Genomic DNA, 19,749 nt, shown 5'->3' with positions numbered 1-19,749 from the left:
GATCTCATATAAGTATTAATTTAATGTTATCTTAATATTAACGAATTCATAGTTGTTGAAGATCGTCTTATTCTCTTATATATAGAGTTGAAAAAAGATTTGATATCAATAATTGGCGCCAAGTTATAGTCTTATAAACATGAAACTACAAGTCCATTTTAGTCAAATTATATATTTCATCAAATGATAAAATTTTATTTAAATAAAAAAAATTTTTATGTAAAAACACTTGGCGCTGCTCATACCTCTAAAAAGAATATGAATAAGATGTGTGTGTGTGTGTGTGTGTGTGTGTGTGTGTGTGTGGATGTGTAGGGTGTCCTAAAACTCTCGTGTTTGGAGTATACTATGTGATTTTTTTATACTAAAAGAAACAACGTTTTCCTTTAGCAAAATTGCGTGCAACGAGTAGTTTTTATAATGGATTAGATTAAAAGTGACGAATGAGCACACGTATGTAGCAATCAGGGCCGGCGCACGTTCCTCAGGTCGGTGCGCGTTTCTCAGGCCAGCACGGCCTGGTACCTAATCTTTGACGACTTCACACACTACACACACTACACACACACTACACACACACTACACACACACACACACACACACACACACACACACACACACACACACACACACTACACACACACACACTACACACACTACACACACACACACACACACACACACACACACACACACACACACACACACCACTTAAATAATAATATTGTTTGTAATATTGTTTGTTTTAATATTGTTTTAATATTGTTTTTTTTTATTTTTTTGTATTTGCTGTAAAAATGTTTATATATAAATACTATATACGCGCGCGCGTCAAATAACTTCTTCTCAATATTTATCTCTTGCGAAATCATTGTAGATTCATTGTATCGTTTGCAAATTTCCTTTCATGCAATTTCTTTGTCCTGAGTAGAAGCATCACTTTTTTTTATTTCAACAACATGTTTAATATCTTTTAAAATCTCTAAGAAGATTTTTCTTTCTAACATTGTATAATGTTTATTTTTAGACATTTTCAAAAAGTTAATTAATATAATAATATTTAAAAAGAAAAGGATAAATATTAGTTTTTTATCCTTTAACAATCTTTACACTTTATCGGTCTCAAATTTTATCTTCAAAGAAATCATTAATTTAACTTTTGATAGATATTTGTCTACATTCTTTGTAATGCCACAGTAATTTACTTCGATTCAGAAAAAAAGATTATTTTCATTGGTCGTTCTAATAGAAATAACACGGAAATAGCCGAAAGCTCAATAAGTATCGTCTTGAGCACAATTTCGCGAAGATGAATTCAAATCAAATAAGAATCTCTTATATGAGAACTTTTTGACGAAGATTAATTAATTAATTAATCTTAATTGATGTCTATGAATTATATCTATCTTAAGACGATCTTCATTAAATAAGACAATCTTGATCAAGATGATCTTAGATGTCACCTTAAGCTTCGACTATGAATATGGGCTTATGATAGGGATCATACACATAATCCCCACTTAATTTTCCCCCACCTTTTTCTATTAGAGAGAGAGAGAAAAAAAATCAGGTGTTGTTTCTTCTCACTCGCACATGTCCCCATTGCCTGATATATAGCATGATCGGTCTATCTATACTATGTCTATGGCCGTTCTCAGGCTTCTCTCTGCTTATGTCTTTATTTTTAATTTATAATTAAATAAGTCGAGATAAATTTGGTTCTGTTCATATTAAGTTAATTTAAATTAATTTCTGACTTATCTAAAAAAGGTTATGGATTTATCCACTAAAATGCTCTTTATTTATATAGCGCATACTACTACAATTCTTTACAAAGGAAATAAGTGGGCATGATACTTTAATATTAATTTTTAATAAAAATGCACGAGAAATATAAGAAGCACGAAAAATAGAAAAAGCACGTTGTTTTCCAAGTGTGCACAGACTATTGGCCCGTATTCATAGTCAAAACTTATTTTAAGATTAACTTAAATTTGGCCTTAAAACGCTCTCTAGATTCATAATTAAAGAATAAGGCGGGACTTGAGCAAAATCTCAAATTAAAACTTATTGAAGATAATCTTATTTTAAAATGTTTTAATGTGTTTCACAAACGTATCTTATTCAAATAATCTTATTTAAATAGACTAAAGATTACCTTATTAGTTATTAATTCATAATCGTTTAAGATTATCTTATTTGACATATATATTGTTAAATCTTTGACAATCTTCGTCAAGTCGTGGTCGAAGAGGATTGAAGCAGAGTTTCGTATACATCATCTCATCTATTATTATCAAAAATTTATACATTTTAAGATTTTCGTACAGAAAGTAGTTTTCGAGAATATAAAAAAATACACAGGTTTGTAATATTTGTGACTAAAGAGCAACGGTATGTAGTTTTAATAAAATAAGCGAATTCAAGTCTACATCTGTACCATAACCTTAGTTATAATGCTCGAGATTTTCCACTACCTAACTTCATCAATGTATAATGTTTGAAGCAGACTTCTCTTCGCATGACATTCTGTAAATATAATATTTATAATATAATATTTATTTATAATATAATATAATATTTAAGTATATAAAAATGATCGAATGAGACTTAAATAAACCTTTCACTATATTCATCCAAATAAAATATAATTAAAAATATTTAAGACTTAGTCTTAAGACTTAATAAATTGAAACTGAATTTTTTGTTAATATACAAGATAGTAATTATCGTACGTAATTCTCAACTTACGTGACAAGTGTCAATTCTTTTGTAAATATCCAACAAGACCGTATGCAGTAGGCTTTTACTGAGATTCTCGATCCTCTATAGTCTCGTTGTACGAAAGAATCAGAAGCGGAATTACGACCTGGTGATAGTGAAGGGTTTATTTAAATCTCATTCGATCGTTTTTATATACTTAAATATATACTTAAATATTATTTATAGAATGTCATGAGAAGTTATGCGAAGAGAAGTCTGCTTCAAAAAACAAACATTATACTTTGATGGAGTTAGGTAGTAAAAATTCTCGAGCACTATTGCTAAGGTTATAATCAGGATATCAAACTTCGTTAGGCAATGGAAATTCTCGATCCCTAATATTGCTAATCCACATAAAACAAAATCCTTCAGTAGACGTCCATTAGACGGCATTAGATTTTCAGTTGACGTCCATAAGAAATCCGCTTCGTGGAAGTCTATGAGACCTCTATTAGACATCTTCCATAGACGTCTGTTAGACGTTAGGTGGATCGCTATAGAGGGTCCATGGAGTCTCGGTAGAGACCCATGGAACGAACCCACATGGAACAAAAACCTGTAATAGATGTCCATCATGGAGGTTTGTAACTTCCATTAGACGTCCATGAACTCTCCAAAAGACCTCTACAGAAAAAGTTAATAAAAAGAATTTTTTATGATGCTGAACAAAAATATTTCTTTGAAAGAACGGAGCGCACATACATACATAACATGCAATGGAACTAATGAAATCTTTTTTATCATGTAAATAACGTCGATAACATTACATAATTTTTCCGAGGGTCATCCATTCTTGTAGTACATAGTACTACAAGAGAGCTTGCTTCATTTACATGATCGGCTGAAATCAGATACTAGAACAATAGTATAATTAACTTAGAATTTTGATGTAAAAATATTATAGACAGATCTTCGAGCAATAAATCTTATCACATTGTCATAAGATTCAAATAGTCTCAATGTCAATGTTCTGAGCGTGTATAATTTTTGTAGATGATTCAATTATATATATAAAGGAAAATTATATGTTATATATGACACATATGTGAAGATTATATGTTATATGGATTTTTAATATCATGTTCCATGTGAGTAGTTTATAAATTTACGTATATATTCTATTTACTCATTTATATATTTATTGATCGTATTAAATATGTGAGATATTTTTCTTATTCGACAATATATGTTTTCTTGTGTTTGGTAATCATTTAGATACAATCAAATACGAATAAATAAGATACATACAATAAATTTTTAATTTATTTAGTATATATTCTCTGTATTTATTAAGTATATATTCTCAATTTTTATCATAAAATAATCTACAAAGGACCTAAAACCTCCAATTAAGCTCTGTATATAATCCATGAAAATTTCATAAAACATCTGTAATTCATCCGTACAACCTTCATAAGACGTTTAATGAGCTCCATTAGAGCTCCGTCATGGAGATAGTATAGATCTCCATTAGAGATTTATTTGACTTTCATCATGGAGATAGATGTCACATGGAGACCATAGGTTATATGGACTTCTAATGGATGTCATGTTTCGTGTGGGACCATCCATCGTGAAGGTTCGCTGAATGGGTAATGGACGTCCACAATGGAATCCTAGAAGATCGTCTACCGTGGAGGTTCCCTGGACTTTTAATGAACGTCTATCTGACTTTCATCGTGGAGATAGACGTTCAATGGAAGTTTAATGGAGCCATGGAGGTTCAATGATACTCCATTGGAAGTTATGTTCTATATGGGAAGGTTATAGGTACAAACCTTTGAATTGTTTATCTTATCAAAACTACGTATTGTTGCTCTTTAGCCACAAACCTGTTTTCTATATTCTCGATGTACAAAAATCTTAAAATATGTAAATTTTCGTCAATTAGTATATACAAGATAGAATACGCAACAGAATATTAAGGCTGCGTTCGGCTATTAGCACTATCACTTCATTTCATCTTTATTGCTTATTATATATAAATTAAGGGTAGAATGATGCGAGTTAGTTCTAATAGCGCGCTCCCCGAATTCACAAGGGAAATATCGGAAGTGTCCTCCTCCCCGATTTTAATAAGCTTCGAATATGTTAAAATATGGACAAAAATAAGAGACACATTTTTTTTTATCTGCGTTCTCAAACGTTAAGGAGGTGAAATCACCTCTTAAAAAAAATTGTTTTTTTCCTGAGTAAAATAGTAAAATCTTGAGTAATCATCCAAACTGTTAAAGATATCAAAAACAATTTTAAACAAAAGTTTTACGGCTGCATGTGTACTTTACAACGACGTATTCGAATTTTTCAAAAATGTTTCAAAATTATATTTTGAGCCCCCCACCCTTTCCCCCTAATTTTCAAAAATTTTTATAAGGACATGAATTCAATTTTATGCTGAATACAACAGTATATAAAATCATTTTCCGAAATCGCATTTTTGGGAAATGAGTGAGAAATACTTCTATCTACCCGCTCCATACATATTCGTTTCATATTGCGTTGGCGGCGCGGGACAACGTTAAGAGGATGCTGAACTGAGCGAACTCCGACAAAAACGTTCACACATATACACATCTACACATACATAAATACATTTATGTATTATGTATACATACATACACTCATACATACATTTCTGCACACACATGATATATATATGAAAAAATTTTTGTGATACTCCCCTAATCATAATAAGTGTCTAAGCTTAATTTGAAGAACTCACGTTGCTTCTTCATGTAATCTTCTAGTCTAGCAATATCAGTTTTGTAGGTACAGTTTTGTAGGTACTGTAAAAGTTTCATATAAAGCAAATATTTACGCGACTTGACAGCTTTGGACCATTTTAAGGTACCAAATGGTAAAAAAGATCTAAATTTAAAAATTTTTTCTTGTTTTTGATACGAAATTCATATGCTAAGCACGCATTAATGCATAAACTTTAATTGTGGAAAAGGATTTTCAAATCTATAAAGTTAATAAAAAATGAGAATTATACAAAAATTATTGCGTTTTGTCGGTAATACAGACAAGTTTAGCATCTCTTTAAAAGTGAATATGACGCAGTTCGTCAATACAGTATTAGTACAACAATAATTATTAAAATATGAGCCTTTTAGTGCTTTTTTAATACTTATTTTATACTTTTCAAGTACTTTTTGTTATAATAATAATAATCATCAGAACAAAATTGTATCAAATAGCTCGTATAAATTAACAAGAGAAAAGAGAGGTAGCAGTGTTATCTTCAATAAATTTAATATTGTATGTTTCGGCTTCACGGTGCCTTCTTCAGCAATTTTTCTTAACAAAAACGATAAAAAACGAAGGGGAATTTTAAATGCATAAAAACTTATGCATCTGACTGTTAACTCTTAATTTCATTCTTATAATTATTATATTACTCACATTTTTATAATCTTTTATCTTTTATCTGTTTTTGTGTTTGAATCTAAATGTGGGGCGTACAATAATTTCACCAAATCAGTTTTTATGCATTTACAATTCTCTTTCGTTTTTTATCGCTTTTGTTAAGAAAAATTGCTGAAGAAAGCTCCGAAATGGACAATATCAAATTTATATTGAAAGTAGCTCTGCTAATTGTTATTTATTTTTACAATAAATATTGTTTACTCGAATTTGTTTTTGTCACGTTATTTCGTTTTCGCTTGTTCATTGGCCTCTCTTTCCTCTTATCAATAATAATCATAAGCATAATCTTAATAATAAGCATAATCATAATCTTAATAATGATAGTGGATTATTGTTAAACAATATTTAAATATTTTTGATGATATATCAAAGAATATATGCAGTACCGTGGATAATTAAAAAGGATAATTAAAGATAAAGACAAATAAAGAAATGGTTATTTTTATAAAATATCATTCATTTAATTTTGGTCGTACGGCAGTTATTGCAGTGCTAGTTATTGCAATGTTATGAATATATTTTATTGATCAACATTTATATTTCGTAATTTCATAATATCTTATTATCGCAACTCTATGCAAGAAATAGATTTGTGGAGATATAGTTTTATTTGCATACATGTATTACGTCCAGCCCAGAGTAAATTGTAAAATTAAGAATTAGAGATTTAAATGAATAAGAATTGAATGGGCTCGGAAGGACGAACAGCTACTCTCTCGAGAGTCAGACGTGGAAACATGATCTCGAGTCGAACGCACTATTTATGTCTCGGCACTGAGTCAATAAAGAATCAACAATAAAGAATTGCTATGACGCTTCGTTGTAGACGTACGTTCGTCGTCATTTTTTGATAAAGAAACTTAATTATTACCAGGAAAAAATCTCGTGCGATCAATGGGATGGGGAAAAGAGATCGAGGGTTTTAAAGAAAATAAAAATTAAAATTAAATATTGATTTTAATTGGTAAATTAAAGATATACATAATAAAAGAATGGAAGAAACAAGAGAAAAAATATTTGTATAGGTGTGTGTATGTATGTGTGATAGCGCGGGTGTTATATAAGTACGGAGGGCATTGGATAGAATTCTTACGATGGAGAATATGAATGTATGAGCGAATCTGGTAATCTGGAAATTAAGTTTACCCGATAATACAAATAATATTCTCTGGTTAACTTAACTAGTAATTACATAATAAACAAATAAAGGAAGATTACACAAATATAATAAGAAAAATAAAAAAAGAATTGTATCCACTATGTGTATGTGGTGTGAAGATTATTGCATAAGGGTTAAGGAGAGGAATATTCTTGATGTTCTGCGGAAAGTGGGATTATTAAATCGGTAGGATGGGATTCCTCGTCTTCTAAATGCTCAAAAAGAGGTTCGGCATTTCGAAATGAAGGACCTAGGGATAGGGCGTAAAAGTTGATGAGGTATTCTACATTGGATGGATGCACGGGAGAATAACTAAGTGATATTGACGTTGTGTTGGGGCGGAAGGAGGAATAGAGTTAGATGAATGTGCTGAAGGTTGATTTAGGGAGGATTCAGGAGTAGTATTAGCTAATGTTGATGATTCAATCTGTTCTTTCGATATCTGTTTAAACTTCTTGGTTCAGCCCTCATTTTTCTGTCGATTCCAACCGCCAGAACGACGACAATGAGATGGTTTTTTTAGTGTCGCGTTGTCGAACTTTAGAAACTGGGACTTCCATTTGATTCACTAATAAGGGGAAATACCAGATAACTGGTCAGGATATTTTGATGCGCTTTATATAGGCTGTTCTTGAGCGAAGAAAAAACGATACGTATCCGGCCGTTCTTGCCAATGGTCCATAGTTTCGAAGAAATGGATTTTTTAAAAATGAGTTTAGTCGGCTGATATACGAGAGGGAGGCTTTATATGTTTAATCATCGCTATTGAGCAAGAGCAGCGGTAGCACAGGCGATAAGATGTTGGCTTTGCACGATGATCATGTGTTCAAATCCTATCGCGTATTTTTTTTTATTAAAAATTAGTTCGTATTTGTAATTATTTATTATTTGTAATTATTTTGTTATGATGTTTAAAAAAATTATTTATTTAATTATTTAATTATATCTGTATATTTTTTGTAAATAAAGTTTGTAGATAGTTATTGTAATAATTTGAAAAATCTCTATAAAGAAATGTTAATATTTTTATAAGTTTAATTTTAATTTAATGTTATTAATTTTAATTACTTTTTGGTTGTAATAAAATTTCATAAATTTACAAATAAATAATTAAATACTTCTGTATGAAATAATTACTATTACCATCATTGTCATCATCGTTCATATGGACGCATGTAATAAGAATGTAATAAAGACCGTTATAATTTCTGATGAAATTGATGATTAGGAATAATTATTTATTTCTAAATTTATGAAATTTTAATACAATCAGAAAGTAATTAAAATTAATAACATTAAATTAAAATTAAACTTATAAAGATATTAATATTTCTTTATAGAGATTTTTCAAATTATTACAAGAACTACTTAAAAACTTTATTTGCAAAAAATATACAGATATAATTAAATAAATAATTTTTTTGAACATCTACAGTAACAAAATAATTACAAATAATAAATAATTACAAATACGAACAACAATTTTTAATAAAAAAAAAATATACGCGACAGGATTTGAACACACGATCTACGTCGTACAAAACCAACGCCTTACCGCCTGTGCTACCGCTGCTCTTGCTCAATACTCATGATTAAATATATAAAGTGTCTCACCCGTATATCAACTGATTACTCATTTTTTAAAAATCAATTTCTTCGAAACTATGAGCCATTGGCAAGAACGGCCGGATACATATCGTTTTTTTTCGCTCAAAAACAGCCTGTATAAAGCGCAAAATATTCCGACTGTCACCTGGTATTCTCCTTGTAAGAGGAAAAAGATCAATGAAAAGAGATGTGAATACGTATGAGAGAGAGAGAGAATGGAAGAACAACGGGAGCCTCGCATAGCTCAGATCAATTTAGAGAGAGAGAGAGAGAGAGAGAGAGAGAGAGAGAGAGAGAGAGAGAGAGAGAGAGAGAGAGAGAGAGAGAGAGAGAGAGAGAGAGAGAGAGAGAGAGAGAGAGAGAGAGAGAGAGAGAGAGAGAGAGAGAGAGAGAGAGAGAGAGAGAGAGAGAGAGAGAGAGAGAGAGAGAGAGAGAGAGAGAGAGAGAGAGAGAGAGAGAGAGAGAGAGAGAGAGAGAGAGAGAGAGAGAGAGAGAGAGAGAGAAGGGGGGAACAAAGGGAGCCTCGCATAACTCAATTCAATGAGAGAGAGAAAAGAAAGAAAAGAACAACGGGAGCTTTGCATAGCTTTGACCAGTTCAGAGAGAGAAAAAAAATGAAAGGGAAGAATAGATTAGAGTGTCATGAAGCAGAGAAAAGAAATAAAAATCTGAAAATTTATAATTAATTGATAATTAATGAATGTAGAACTTACTATTGATTAGCGGGGATAACTGCAATTATCTCGAAAGAATAAGTCTCGACTTCTCTTTAGAAAGTTGGGATCTTCGTGCCCTGAGTCGAACAGTTCGAATGGTTGATTGAATGAATGGAAGTGACACTAATAAAAAATTACTTAATAATGCTGCCGCGGTTCGGAAGCAGCCCTATTTATTATGGAGTGATCAGGGTCTGAATCTTGGTTGAGAGGCAAGGGCGGTGGCAGAAACTCTGAGTTTTGTGTGTGTGTGTGTGTGTGTGTGTGTGTGTGTGTGTATGTGTGTGTGTGTGTGTGAGGGTAAGATGTTTACATTAGATATCTCTTTCGCCTCTGCCCGTGCTAAGGTGACAATATTTGAACTTGGGATTAATAATAATTCTTTGCATATTCTATTTAAGATTCTTTTAAATTTCTTTTAAAATTAAACGTATCATTATAATAGTCATAGCGGTTGCAAATCTTTCTCTTGTTTCTTGAAATTTAATATAATTCCGTACCTTATCAATGGAAGAAGAAATCAATATTCTTATTATAACATACAAATAACATACAAATATATATATGACATAAACTATAAACTCTTTAACGTAAATATTTTTTTAAAATAATTAATTTTTAAAGGAATTTTATATCTGTGGCGGTTACCGCCACTCCGGCCCTGCACCGAGCGCGCCGGCGCGCGCCGCCGCGCTGCCACGCGCCGACATCGTGGGCCCGCGCATGGGAGTGACACACGCTCGCCACGAGATGGCCAGACGTCCGACCGTCTGCTCGTGCGCGAAAAGCCGAAAGGCCCGCCCGCGCATGAGAGTGATCCGCGCGCTCGCCGCGAGATGGCCACCCGGACAATCAGCAACTCGTGCGCGGAAGACCACACGGCCGCTATATAAGAGCGGCCAGCACCAGCAACCGGCACTACCCCTCAGTGCGCTCTGGGGCCCGTACACGGCTAAGGAGACACTGAGGTCCGACCGCTTGTGGTCAGCTATACGGCTCTTTTTGTCGGCGTTACCGACCCTACACAGGTCGTACTCTCCCCTCGGTGGCCGTTCACGCCATAGAGGGGCTCCTCACCTTTCGACGCGGCCGTTCACGCCGTGCCTCCTCTCGCCGAACTCTTCTCAGCGGCCGTTCACGCTGTTGAGTGGACTCTAGGCATTCCTGCCGAGAGGCACCTGAACGAGCCACCATCGCAAGCATCGGAGGAAGGCCACGCCGCAGAGACGACTCCAGATCCCGCCACCACGTCGCAGCCACCGCTACACAGCCGCCGACCTCGCAGCCGCATCCGCCCGTGCCCCAGCGGCCTGCTGGCCGCCATCTCAGCGGGGAGGACTACCCCCGCCACCAGCGCAGAGCGGACCACGCGGCTGGGAGGACGACGAGACGGCCGGACACCGACACCGGGAACACCACGTCGACCAGAGCCCGCGCCGCCAGCGCGGAGGAGCGAACATCGCCCCACGGCCTCCGAGAGAGACCGTCTGGTCGACCTATTTGGCGCCCTCTCGACTTCCTCCTCGTCGGCCGACAGCCACACATCCGGCCCAACGTCGCGGACGCCACCGCGGCCGCACGCAGCAGCTCCGCGGACTTGTCCACCTACGCCGGGCCGCAACATCCATTTTCCGGCCCGCAGGGACGCACATGGCGAACCAGTCACCCCGCAACGGGCGAGGTTTCCGCCGCAGATCGCGGCACACCACCGCCCATCCGTCCCGAGCTTCACAGAACTACGACCGGAGCTCCCCATCCCACTCCGTGGCGCCTAGTACCCCTCGACTTGGGGAGCATCACGCGGGGAACGCCCCGCCGAGACCACCGGCAGTCTACGTTCCACGCCGCCTCGCAGACCGAGGCCTCGACTTCCATCGAAGCCGCTCTGGCCACACGAGCCCGGACGTCTCATCACGGCGGAGCCGGTGCCCGTGAGCGACGCACGCAACGTTTCGCAGAGGAACCACGCTCCCCGGCCAACACCGGCGACTCCTCTTATACGCGGGGAACTCAAACTCCCGCGCCGCGCCATTAATGTACACGACGTTTGTTTCTCTATTAAATATGCATAAAATGTACGCATGAGATTCGCCTATTTCTGGGAACCAGCACGAACAACCTTCCGTTTCCCTGTCGCCCATTCCGCTTTGCACTCGAGAAGCAGACAGCGGACTGGTTGCGCCGGAGACTCATCAGATGCACAACGTTTTCATTGGTGGACATACGAAACCACCACATTGGTGTACCATAAACACCATACTGGTGACCCCCGACTTCCCAAGAAGCGCCACAAGGCAAGTACAAATTAACATATTTAGACAAATACCAAAGAGAAGCAAGAATGCGTCGACAAACAATGCCACAACCCACGATTAGCGATATACCGGAAGCAACCATGGAAGCACAACCACCCCACGCACACGAAGTCAACAGGATGGCAATGAGAATTCCAGAATTCACGCCAGCCGATCCAGAACTGTGGTTCAGCATCCTAGACCGTAATTTCCAAGCAGCAGGCATCACATCTGAGGAAACAAAATTCGGCCACGCACTCACAGCACTTGGCCCGCAATACACCATGGAAATACGCGACATAGTGATGAATCCTCCCGAGGAAAGGCAATATGAAACGCTACGCACCGAGTTAATAAAACGCCTGAGTGCAACACAGGAGCAAAAAACAAGGCAATTACTCGAGCACGAAGAAATAGGTGACCGCAAACCATCACAGTTCCTGCGACACCTACGCAACCTAGCCGGAAAAGTCGTGGGCGAACAGGTCGTAAGAATCATTTGGCTCAGCCGCCTTCCGACCTTTCTCAAACCACATCTAGTCAGTAAAATACAAGACTCTCTGGACCACCTTGCTGAAATAGCAGACGCAATCGTAGACATTACCAGAGACCCGGCATTACAGTTGGCTGAGACGACACGCAACACGAAAAGCAATGCGCCAGCCAACTATAACATACAAATACAACTAGCACAAATGCGCATCTAACAGGACGAGTTGAAGCAACAAGTCTCCACCCTTGCGCGCAACATAGAACGCATGAGCCTACAGCTGGACCGCGCTAGACAAAGAGAGTCCTCACGGAACCGATCCCGTTCGAGATCATCCGAAAGAGGGACCGCCAATCCAAAGTGCTGGTACCACCGACGATACGGTGCAGCAGCCCGCAAATGCGAAGCACCCTGTTCTCACCCGATACAGGGAAACGACACGGCTCGCAAGTAAAGGCGGTACTGGGGACGAGCCGAAAAACACGCCTGCATGTCACCGACATCAATACCAAAATTGATTTCCTCGTGGACACGGGAGCAGACTTATGCGTGTTCCCACGCAAACTTCTTCGTGGATCACGCAATAAATCCACATACGCTCTCACAGCCGCTAACAACACCACGATTGATACGTATGGCATGGAAACCATCACATTGAATCTTGGACTCAGAAGAGCCTTCACCTGGAGATTCATGGTAACCAATCTCGACAAGCCGATAATTGGAGCCGACTTCCTTGCATACTTCAATCTAATGGTCGACCTCGCCAACCAACGTCTCATCGATCAAACGACGGGCTTAGCGATCCGGGGCAAGGCAAATGACGATATCATGGTACAAATCAAAACCGTCCAGGAACACACTCCATATCACAAACTCCTAGCGCAATACAAGGAGATCACGCGCCCCGAAGGCCGACCAACCGAGACAAAGCACCAAACGCGGCATTATATAGCGACTACACCGGGACCACCGGTGACTTGCAGGCCGCGCAGACTCGCTCCAGACCGACTCAAAATAGCAAAAAAAGAATTCAACAAGATGCTCGAGCTAGGCATAGCTCGCCCTTCGAGCAGTCCTTGGGCATCACCACTACATCTGGTGCCTAAGAGAAACGAAGAGTGGCGTCCATGCGGGGATTATCGAGCGTTAAACGCTAGAACCATCCCAGATGCATACCCGATTCTCCACATCCACGACTTCGCACAAGCTCTCGAGGATACAGGCATCTACTCCACAATTGATTTGGTGAGAGCTTATCACCAAATCCCAGTCGCGGAAGAAGACATACCGAAGACGGCCATTACCACTCCCTTCGGATTATACGAGTTCCCGTATATGACATTCGGGCTACGCAACGCCGCACAAACCTTCCAGCGATTTATGGATGAAGCTCTGAGAGGACTAGAATTCTGCTTCACGTATATCGACGACATACTCGTCGCTTCACGATCAGAGGAAGAACACCTTCAACATCTTCAAACGCTCTTCCAGAGACTCAGCACGTATGGCATCGTCATCAATCCATCCAAGTGCCAATTTGGAAAGAAGCAAGTCGAATTCCTCGGATACCTCATCACCAAGGAGGGCACCACTCCCCTCTCGCACTGAAGCCATCCAGAGAGTCCAGCCTCCGAAGACCGCCAAGGAACTTCGACGTTACCTTGGCATGATGAATTTTTATCAGAGATTCATACCAAGGGCAGCAGCAACACAGGCTCCACTCAACGACTTGCTCGCCAACAAGAGAGGCAAGCAACCCATTGAATGGTCTCATCAAGCGCAACAAGCGTTCGAACAATCGAAAACAGATCTGACGCAAGCCACACTATTGGCATATCCAAACGGGCACGCTAAACTAGCGATCTTCGCCGACGCATCAGAATCTAGCGTCGGAGCCGCCCTTCAACAAAAACAGGAGGAAGATTGGCAACCACTAGCTTTCTTCTCCAAGAAACTCTCCCCCACTGAGACTCGTTACAGTGCGTTTGATAGAGAACTACTGGCTATCTATTTGGCGATCAAGCATTTCCGGCATATGATCGAAGGACTTCGTCATATATCACGGATCACAAACCTCTCACATTCGCCTTCCGACAAAAACCGGACAAGTGTACTCCAAGGCAGTTCCACCTCAGTTACATCAGCCAATTTACAACCAAAATAGAACACGTAACTGGCAGCAAAAACATAGCCGCAGACACCATGTCCAGATTAGAAGCCATACAATCGGGAATCGATTTCGCCATACTAGCAGACGCACAGGAGACAGATCTGGAAATGAAAGAGTTTAAAACCAACAAACACGGGTTGCAACTACATAAAGTCAAAATACCTGGGACTGCGCTTCAATTATGGTGCGACACGCAAACAGACACACCACGTCCGTACCTCACTAAGGACTTCCGACAAACGGCATTCCTGATCATACACCAATTAGCGCACCCAGGAATTAAAGCAACAATTAAACTGATAGCACAACGATTCGTGTGGCCAGGCATGAACAAAGACATCCGCAATTGGACGAAAACATGCCTGGAATGCCAGAAATCCAAAATAACCAGACACACAAACAGCCCATGGGGAACTTTCAAACCTCCTAGCAGACGATTCGAGCACGTACACCTCGATATCATCACCCTGCCAATTTCGCAAGGCCAGAGATACTGCCTCACATGTGTGGACAGATTTACTCGGTGGCCCGAGGCCTTCTCCATGGCCAATCAAGAAGCGGAAACAGTCGCCCGCACCTTTTACAATGGGTGGATTTGTCGATTCGGCACACCTCTGAGAGTCACAACCGACCAGGGAAGACAGTTTGAATCGCAGCTTTTCAACCAATTGGCTGCATTCACTGGCACCACATACCATCGCACCACAGCATACCATCCACAAGCCAATGGTATGGTGGAACGCTTCCACCGACAACTCAAAGCCGCCATCCGCTGCAGAGCCAATCCGCGGTGGACGGAAGAACTACCAACTTCCTATCCTTCTTGGCATACGAGCAGCTCTCAGGGAAGATCTCCACACTACTATCGCGGAGATGGTATACGGGGAACTCCTACGCCTACCTGGACAATTCCTCACGGAATTAAACAACCCACAACCAGAGGCCGAAGCTGATTGGCTCAGGGCACTGCGACTACTCACCGACGCATTACGCCCGATTGAAGGATCCAACCACTCTGCACAACAACCATTCGTGCATCAAGATTTGCGGACATGCGACTACGTTTTCCTCCGACACGACGGGCCTAAGGGCATCCTTCAGCCACCTTACGAAGGACCCTACAAAGTGGTGAGCCGAACTAATAAGACCTACCAATTACAGGTTCGAGACAACACAACCACCGTCTCAATCGACCGCCTTAAGCCGGCGTACATCCTCAAGCAGGAAGACGCCCAATTAAGAGACAGCGTCGCCCCGGAGCCACCAACATCACCACAACCAATGGCACGGGCAACTACAGAAACCACTACCCGATCGGGAAGACGAGTTCGTTTCCCTCAGCGATACATTACATAATGGACTCCGTCACTCACGGGAGGGTCCTGTGGCGGTTACCGCCACTCCGGCCCTGCACCGAGCGCGCCGGCGCGCGCCGCCGCGCTGCCACGCGCCGACACCGTGGGCCCACGCACGGGAGTGACACACGCTCGCCACGAGATGGCCAGACGTCCGATCGTCTGCTCGTGCGCGAAAAGCCGAAAGGCCCGCCCGCGCATGAGAGTGATCCGCGCGCTCGCCGCGAGATGGCCACCCGGACAATCAGCAACTCGTGCGCGGAAGACCACACGGCCGCTATATAAGAGCGGCCAGCACCAGCAACCGGCACTACCCCTCAGTGCGCTCTGGGGCCCGTACACGGCTAAGGAGACACTGAGGTCCGACCGCTTGCGGTCAGCTATACGGCTCTTTTTGCCGGCGTTACCGACCCTACACAGGTCGTACTCTCTCCTCGGTGGCCGTTCACGCCATAGAGGGGCTCCTCACCTTTCGACGCGGCCGTTCACGCCGTGCCTCCTCTCGCCGAACTCTTCTCAGCGGCCGTTCATGCCGTTGAGTGGACTCTAGGCATTCCTGCCGAGAGGCACCTGAACGAGCCACCATCGCAAGCATCGGAGGAAGGCCATGCCGCAGAGACGACTCCAGATCCCGCCACCACGTCGCAGCCACCGCTACACAGCCGCCGACCTCGCAGCCGCATCCGCCCGTGCCCCAGCGGCCTGCTGGCCGCCATCTCAGCGGGGAGGACCCCCGCCACCAGCGCAGAGCGGACCACGCGGCTGGGAGGACGACGAGACGGCCGGACACCGACACCGGGAACACCACGTCGACCAGAGCCCGCGCCGCCAGCGCGGAGGAGCGAACATCGCCCCACGGCCTCCGAGCGAGACCGTCTGGTCGACCTATTTGACGCCCTCTCGACTTCCTCCTCGTCGGCCGACAGCCACACACCCGGCCCAACGTCGCGGACGCCACCGCGGCCGCACGCAGCAGCTCTGCGGACTTGTCCGCCTACGCCGGGCCGCAACATCCATTTTCCGGCCCGCAGGGACGCACGTGGCGAACCAATCACCCCGCAACGGGCGAGGTTTCCGCCGCAGATCGCGGCACACCACCGCCCATCCGTCCCGAGCTTCACAGGACTACGACCGGAGCTCCCCATCCCACTCCGTGGCGCCTAGTACCCCTCGACTTGGGGAGCATCACGCGGGGAACGCCCCGCCGAGACCACCGGCAGTCTACGTTCCATGCCGCCTCGCAGACCGAGGCCTCGACTTCCATCGAAGCCGCTCTGGCCACACGAGCCCGGACGCCTCATCACGGCGGAGCCGGTGCCCGTGAGCGACGCACGCAACGTTTCGCAGAGGAACCACGCTCCCCGGCCAACACCGGCGACTCCTCTTATACGCGGGGAACTCAAACTCCCGCGCCGCGCCATTAATGTACACGACGTTTGTTTCTCTATTAAATATGCATAAAATGTACGCATGAGATTCGCCTATTTCTGGGAACCAGCACGAACAACCTTCCGTTTCCCTGTCACCCATTCCGCTTTGCACTCGAGAAGCAGACAGCGGACTGGTTGCGCCGGAGACTCATCAGATGCACAACGTTTTCATTGGTGGACATACGAACCACCACATTGGTGTACCGTAAACACCATATATCTTTATAATGCATTTTTTATAAATAATTGTTAATAATCCTGACATTGTCTTGACATAATGAAACGTATTCTGAAAAGAGTGGCATTCATTTGGACACAGTTCAATTGGACACCGTGCAAATGGACACCGTTTATTTGGACACCGTGCAAATGCACACCGTTCATTTGAACACCGTACAAATGCACACCATCCATTTGGACACCGTGCAGATGCCCACCGTTCATTTGGACACCGTGCAAATTCACACTGTTCATTTGGATATCGTGCAGATGCCCATTGTTCATTTGGACACCGTGTAGACGCCTACCGTTTATTGGGACACTGTTAATGCGCTCTATTTAGTTACGAAAAGACATGTGATGAAAAAAACTGCACGATTTGTTTGATTATGTAACAAATGTGAAAAACAAAATGTAAAAAGGGTAATTATTTCAAATACCCCCATCATTTCTGATTTTGACAAATTTGGGCTCAATCGACGCGGTTTCGCTCAAAATAAAAGAATCTGGCAAAAAAATGCGGCGATCTGCCTCGCGATATTAAGCGAACCAAGATATTAAAGCATTACAGTTGACCACCTTTTGGTTAGGAAATCTATCATAGCGACTTGATATAGCGCTAAAAAAGTGTTAAAAGTGTTATTATATTCGAAATACAAGATGCAATCTTTCGCCTTATTAAATTGATGAGTCTATCATATACTAAAATGATAGATCCTAGAAAGATTAGCAAAGACTCCAATGCAAGGATCGGGTGTGAAGCTTTCGCTGATCTTTTCATTTTGTTACAAATTTAATTTTGTGTTGTTTTTGTAATTAGCTTTGTGATAGTGGGGGGGAGGGCTTCGTCCCCTCAATCCTCGTTTGGTAGGCTTCGCCCCTCGAACCTCCCTATCATACATACAGTCACAACGCATGCTCAGTTTCGCTGCATTATGACAGATTTCCTAACCAAAAGAATAGTCAACTTTAATGCTTAATATCTTGGTTCGCGAGGCAGACCGCCGCGTTTTTTTGCTAGATTCTTTTATTTTGAGCGAAATCGCGTCAATTGAGCCCAAATTTGTCGAAATTGGAGGTAATGGGGATATTCTAAATAATTACCTTTTTTACATTTTATTTTTCACATTTGTTACATAACCAAACAAATCATGCGGTTTTTTTCATGATATGTCCTTTCGTAACTAAATAAATGGTGTGCATTAACAGTGTCCAAATGAACAGTAGGCATCTGCACGATGTCCAAATGAACGGTATGCATTTGCACACTGTCTAAATGAACGGTGGGCATCTGCACGGTGTCCAAATGAACGATGTGCATTTGCACGGTGTCCAAATGAATGATGGGCATCTGAACGGTGTCCAATTGAACATTATGCATTTGTATGGTGTCCAAATGAATGGTGTATATTTGCATGGTGTCCAAATGAACAGTGTGCAAATGGACAATGCGCATTTGCAACTTGTTTCAATAACGATGTGCATTTGCATGGTGTCCAATTGTACCGTGTTCAAAAAATTGTGTCCATTTGCGACATGTCTAATTGAACTGTGACCAATTGAACCGCTCCCTTTTGAAAATACCATAATAACATATTCTCCTATTTGGGTCAATCCAAATAGTTCGTCTATTCTGAGAATGTTCCACGGGATATCACACAAGTATATTCGAGATATTCTCCGAACATTCGAAATACATACTATGATATACTGTGAAATATATTTAGAATGTTACTATCGCTCACTAACTTAATCCATAATATGTATTGGAAAATATCCAGCAGTATGGCCATAGGATGAAAATGGTTTAAAAACAGTATGTCATGTAGGGCATGCACAAGGGTATTCCAGACAGCCATATAGATCGTGAAAATCTATAATATACGTGACCTCTTACGGAAAATAAGTGAAAAAAATGAAAAAAAAATGAGAAAAAGTAATGAAACATTTTTTATCTTGTATCATTGTGAGGCGCCCTTGCCCCTGGTCGCTGCTCCGCTACCTCGCGCGCTCATCACCGAGCGCCACCGTCCACCGAGGAAGCAGACGTTGGTGCCATGATTAGAGTGGTGACTTCCGCTTTCTTCCCCGTCGGCCATTACCACGCGCATTG

The 19,749-nt window shown here is 41.4% G+C and overlaps 1 protein-coding gene and 1 long non-coding RNA gene across 3 annotated transcripts in view; both read left to right on the top strand.

The window, feature by feature from the left end:
• LOC148937832 (uncharacterized) overlaps positions 1–19,749 on the top strand; it is a 94,681-nt gene that overhangs the window by 8,162 nt on the left and 66,770 nt on the right. The window lies entirely within an intron of this gene.
• LOC148937839 (uncharacterized) lies at positions 10,307–13,033 on the top strand. The gene has a single exon (XM_089070373.1). The coding sequence runs from the start codon at positions 12,017–12,019 to the stop codon at positions 12,674–12,676; it is 660 nt and encodes a 219-aa protein (XP_088926499.1). The 5' UTR covers positions 10,307–12,016; the 3' UTR covers positions 12,677–13,033.

This window comes from Pogonomyrmex barbatus, unplaced genomic scaffold (genome assembly GCF_055798465.1).
Source record: "Pogonomyrmex barbatus isolate J1 unplaced genomic scaffold, ASM5579846v1 scaffold10, whole genome shotgun sequence".
NCBI lineage: Eukaryota > Metazoa > Arthropoda > Insecta > Hymenoptera > Formicidae > Pogonomyrmex > Pogonomyrmex barbatus.
This window is presented reverse-complemented; position numbering and strand designations above follow the sequence as displayed.

Coding starts and splice junctions, on each gene's coding strand:
- LOC148937839 (XM_089070373.1), top strand. CDS start 12,017: ATGCGTCGACAAACAATGCCACAACCCACGATTAGCGATATACCGGAA.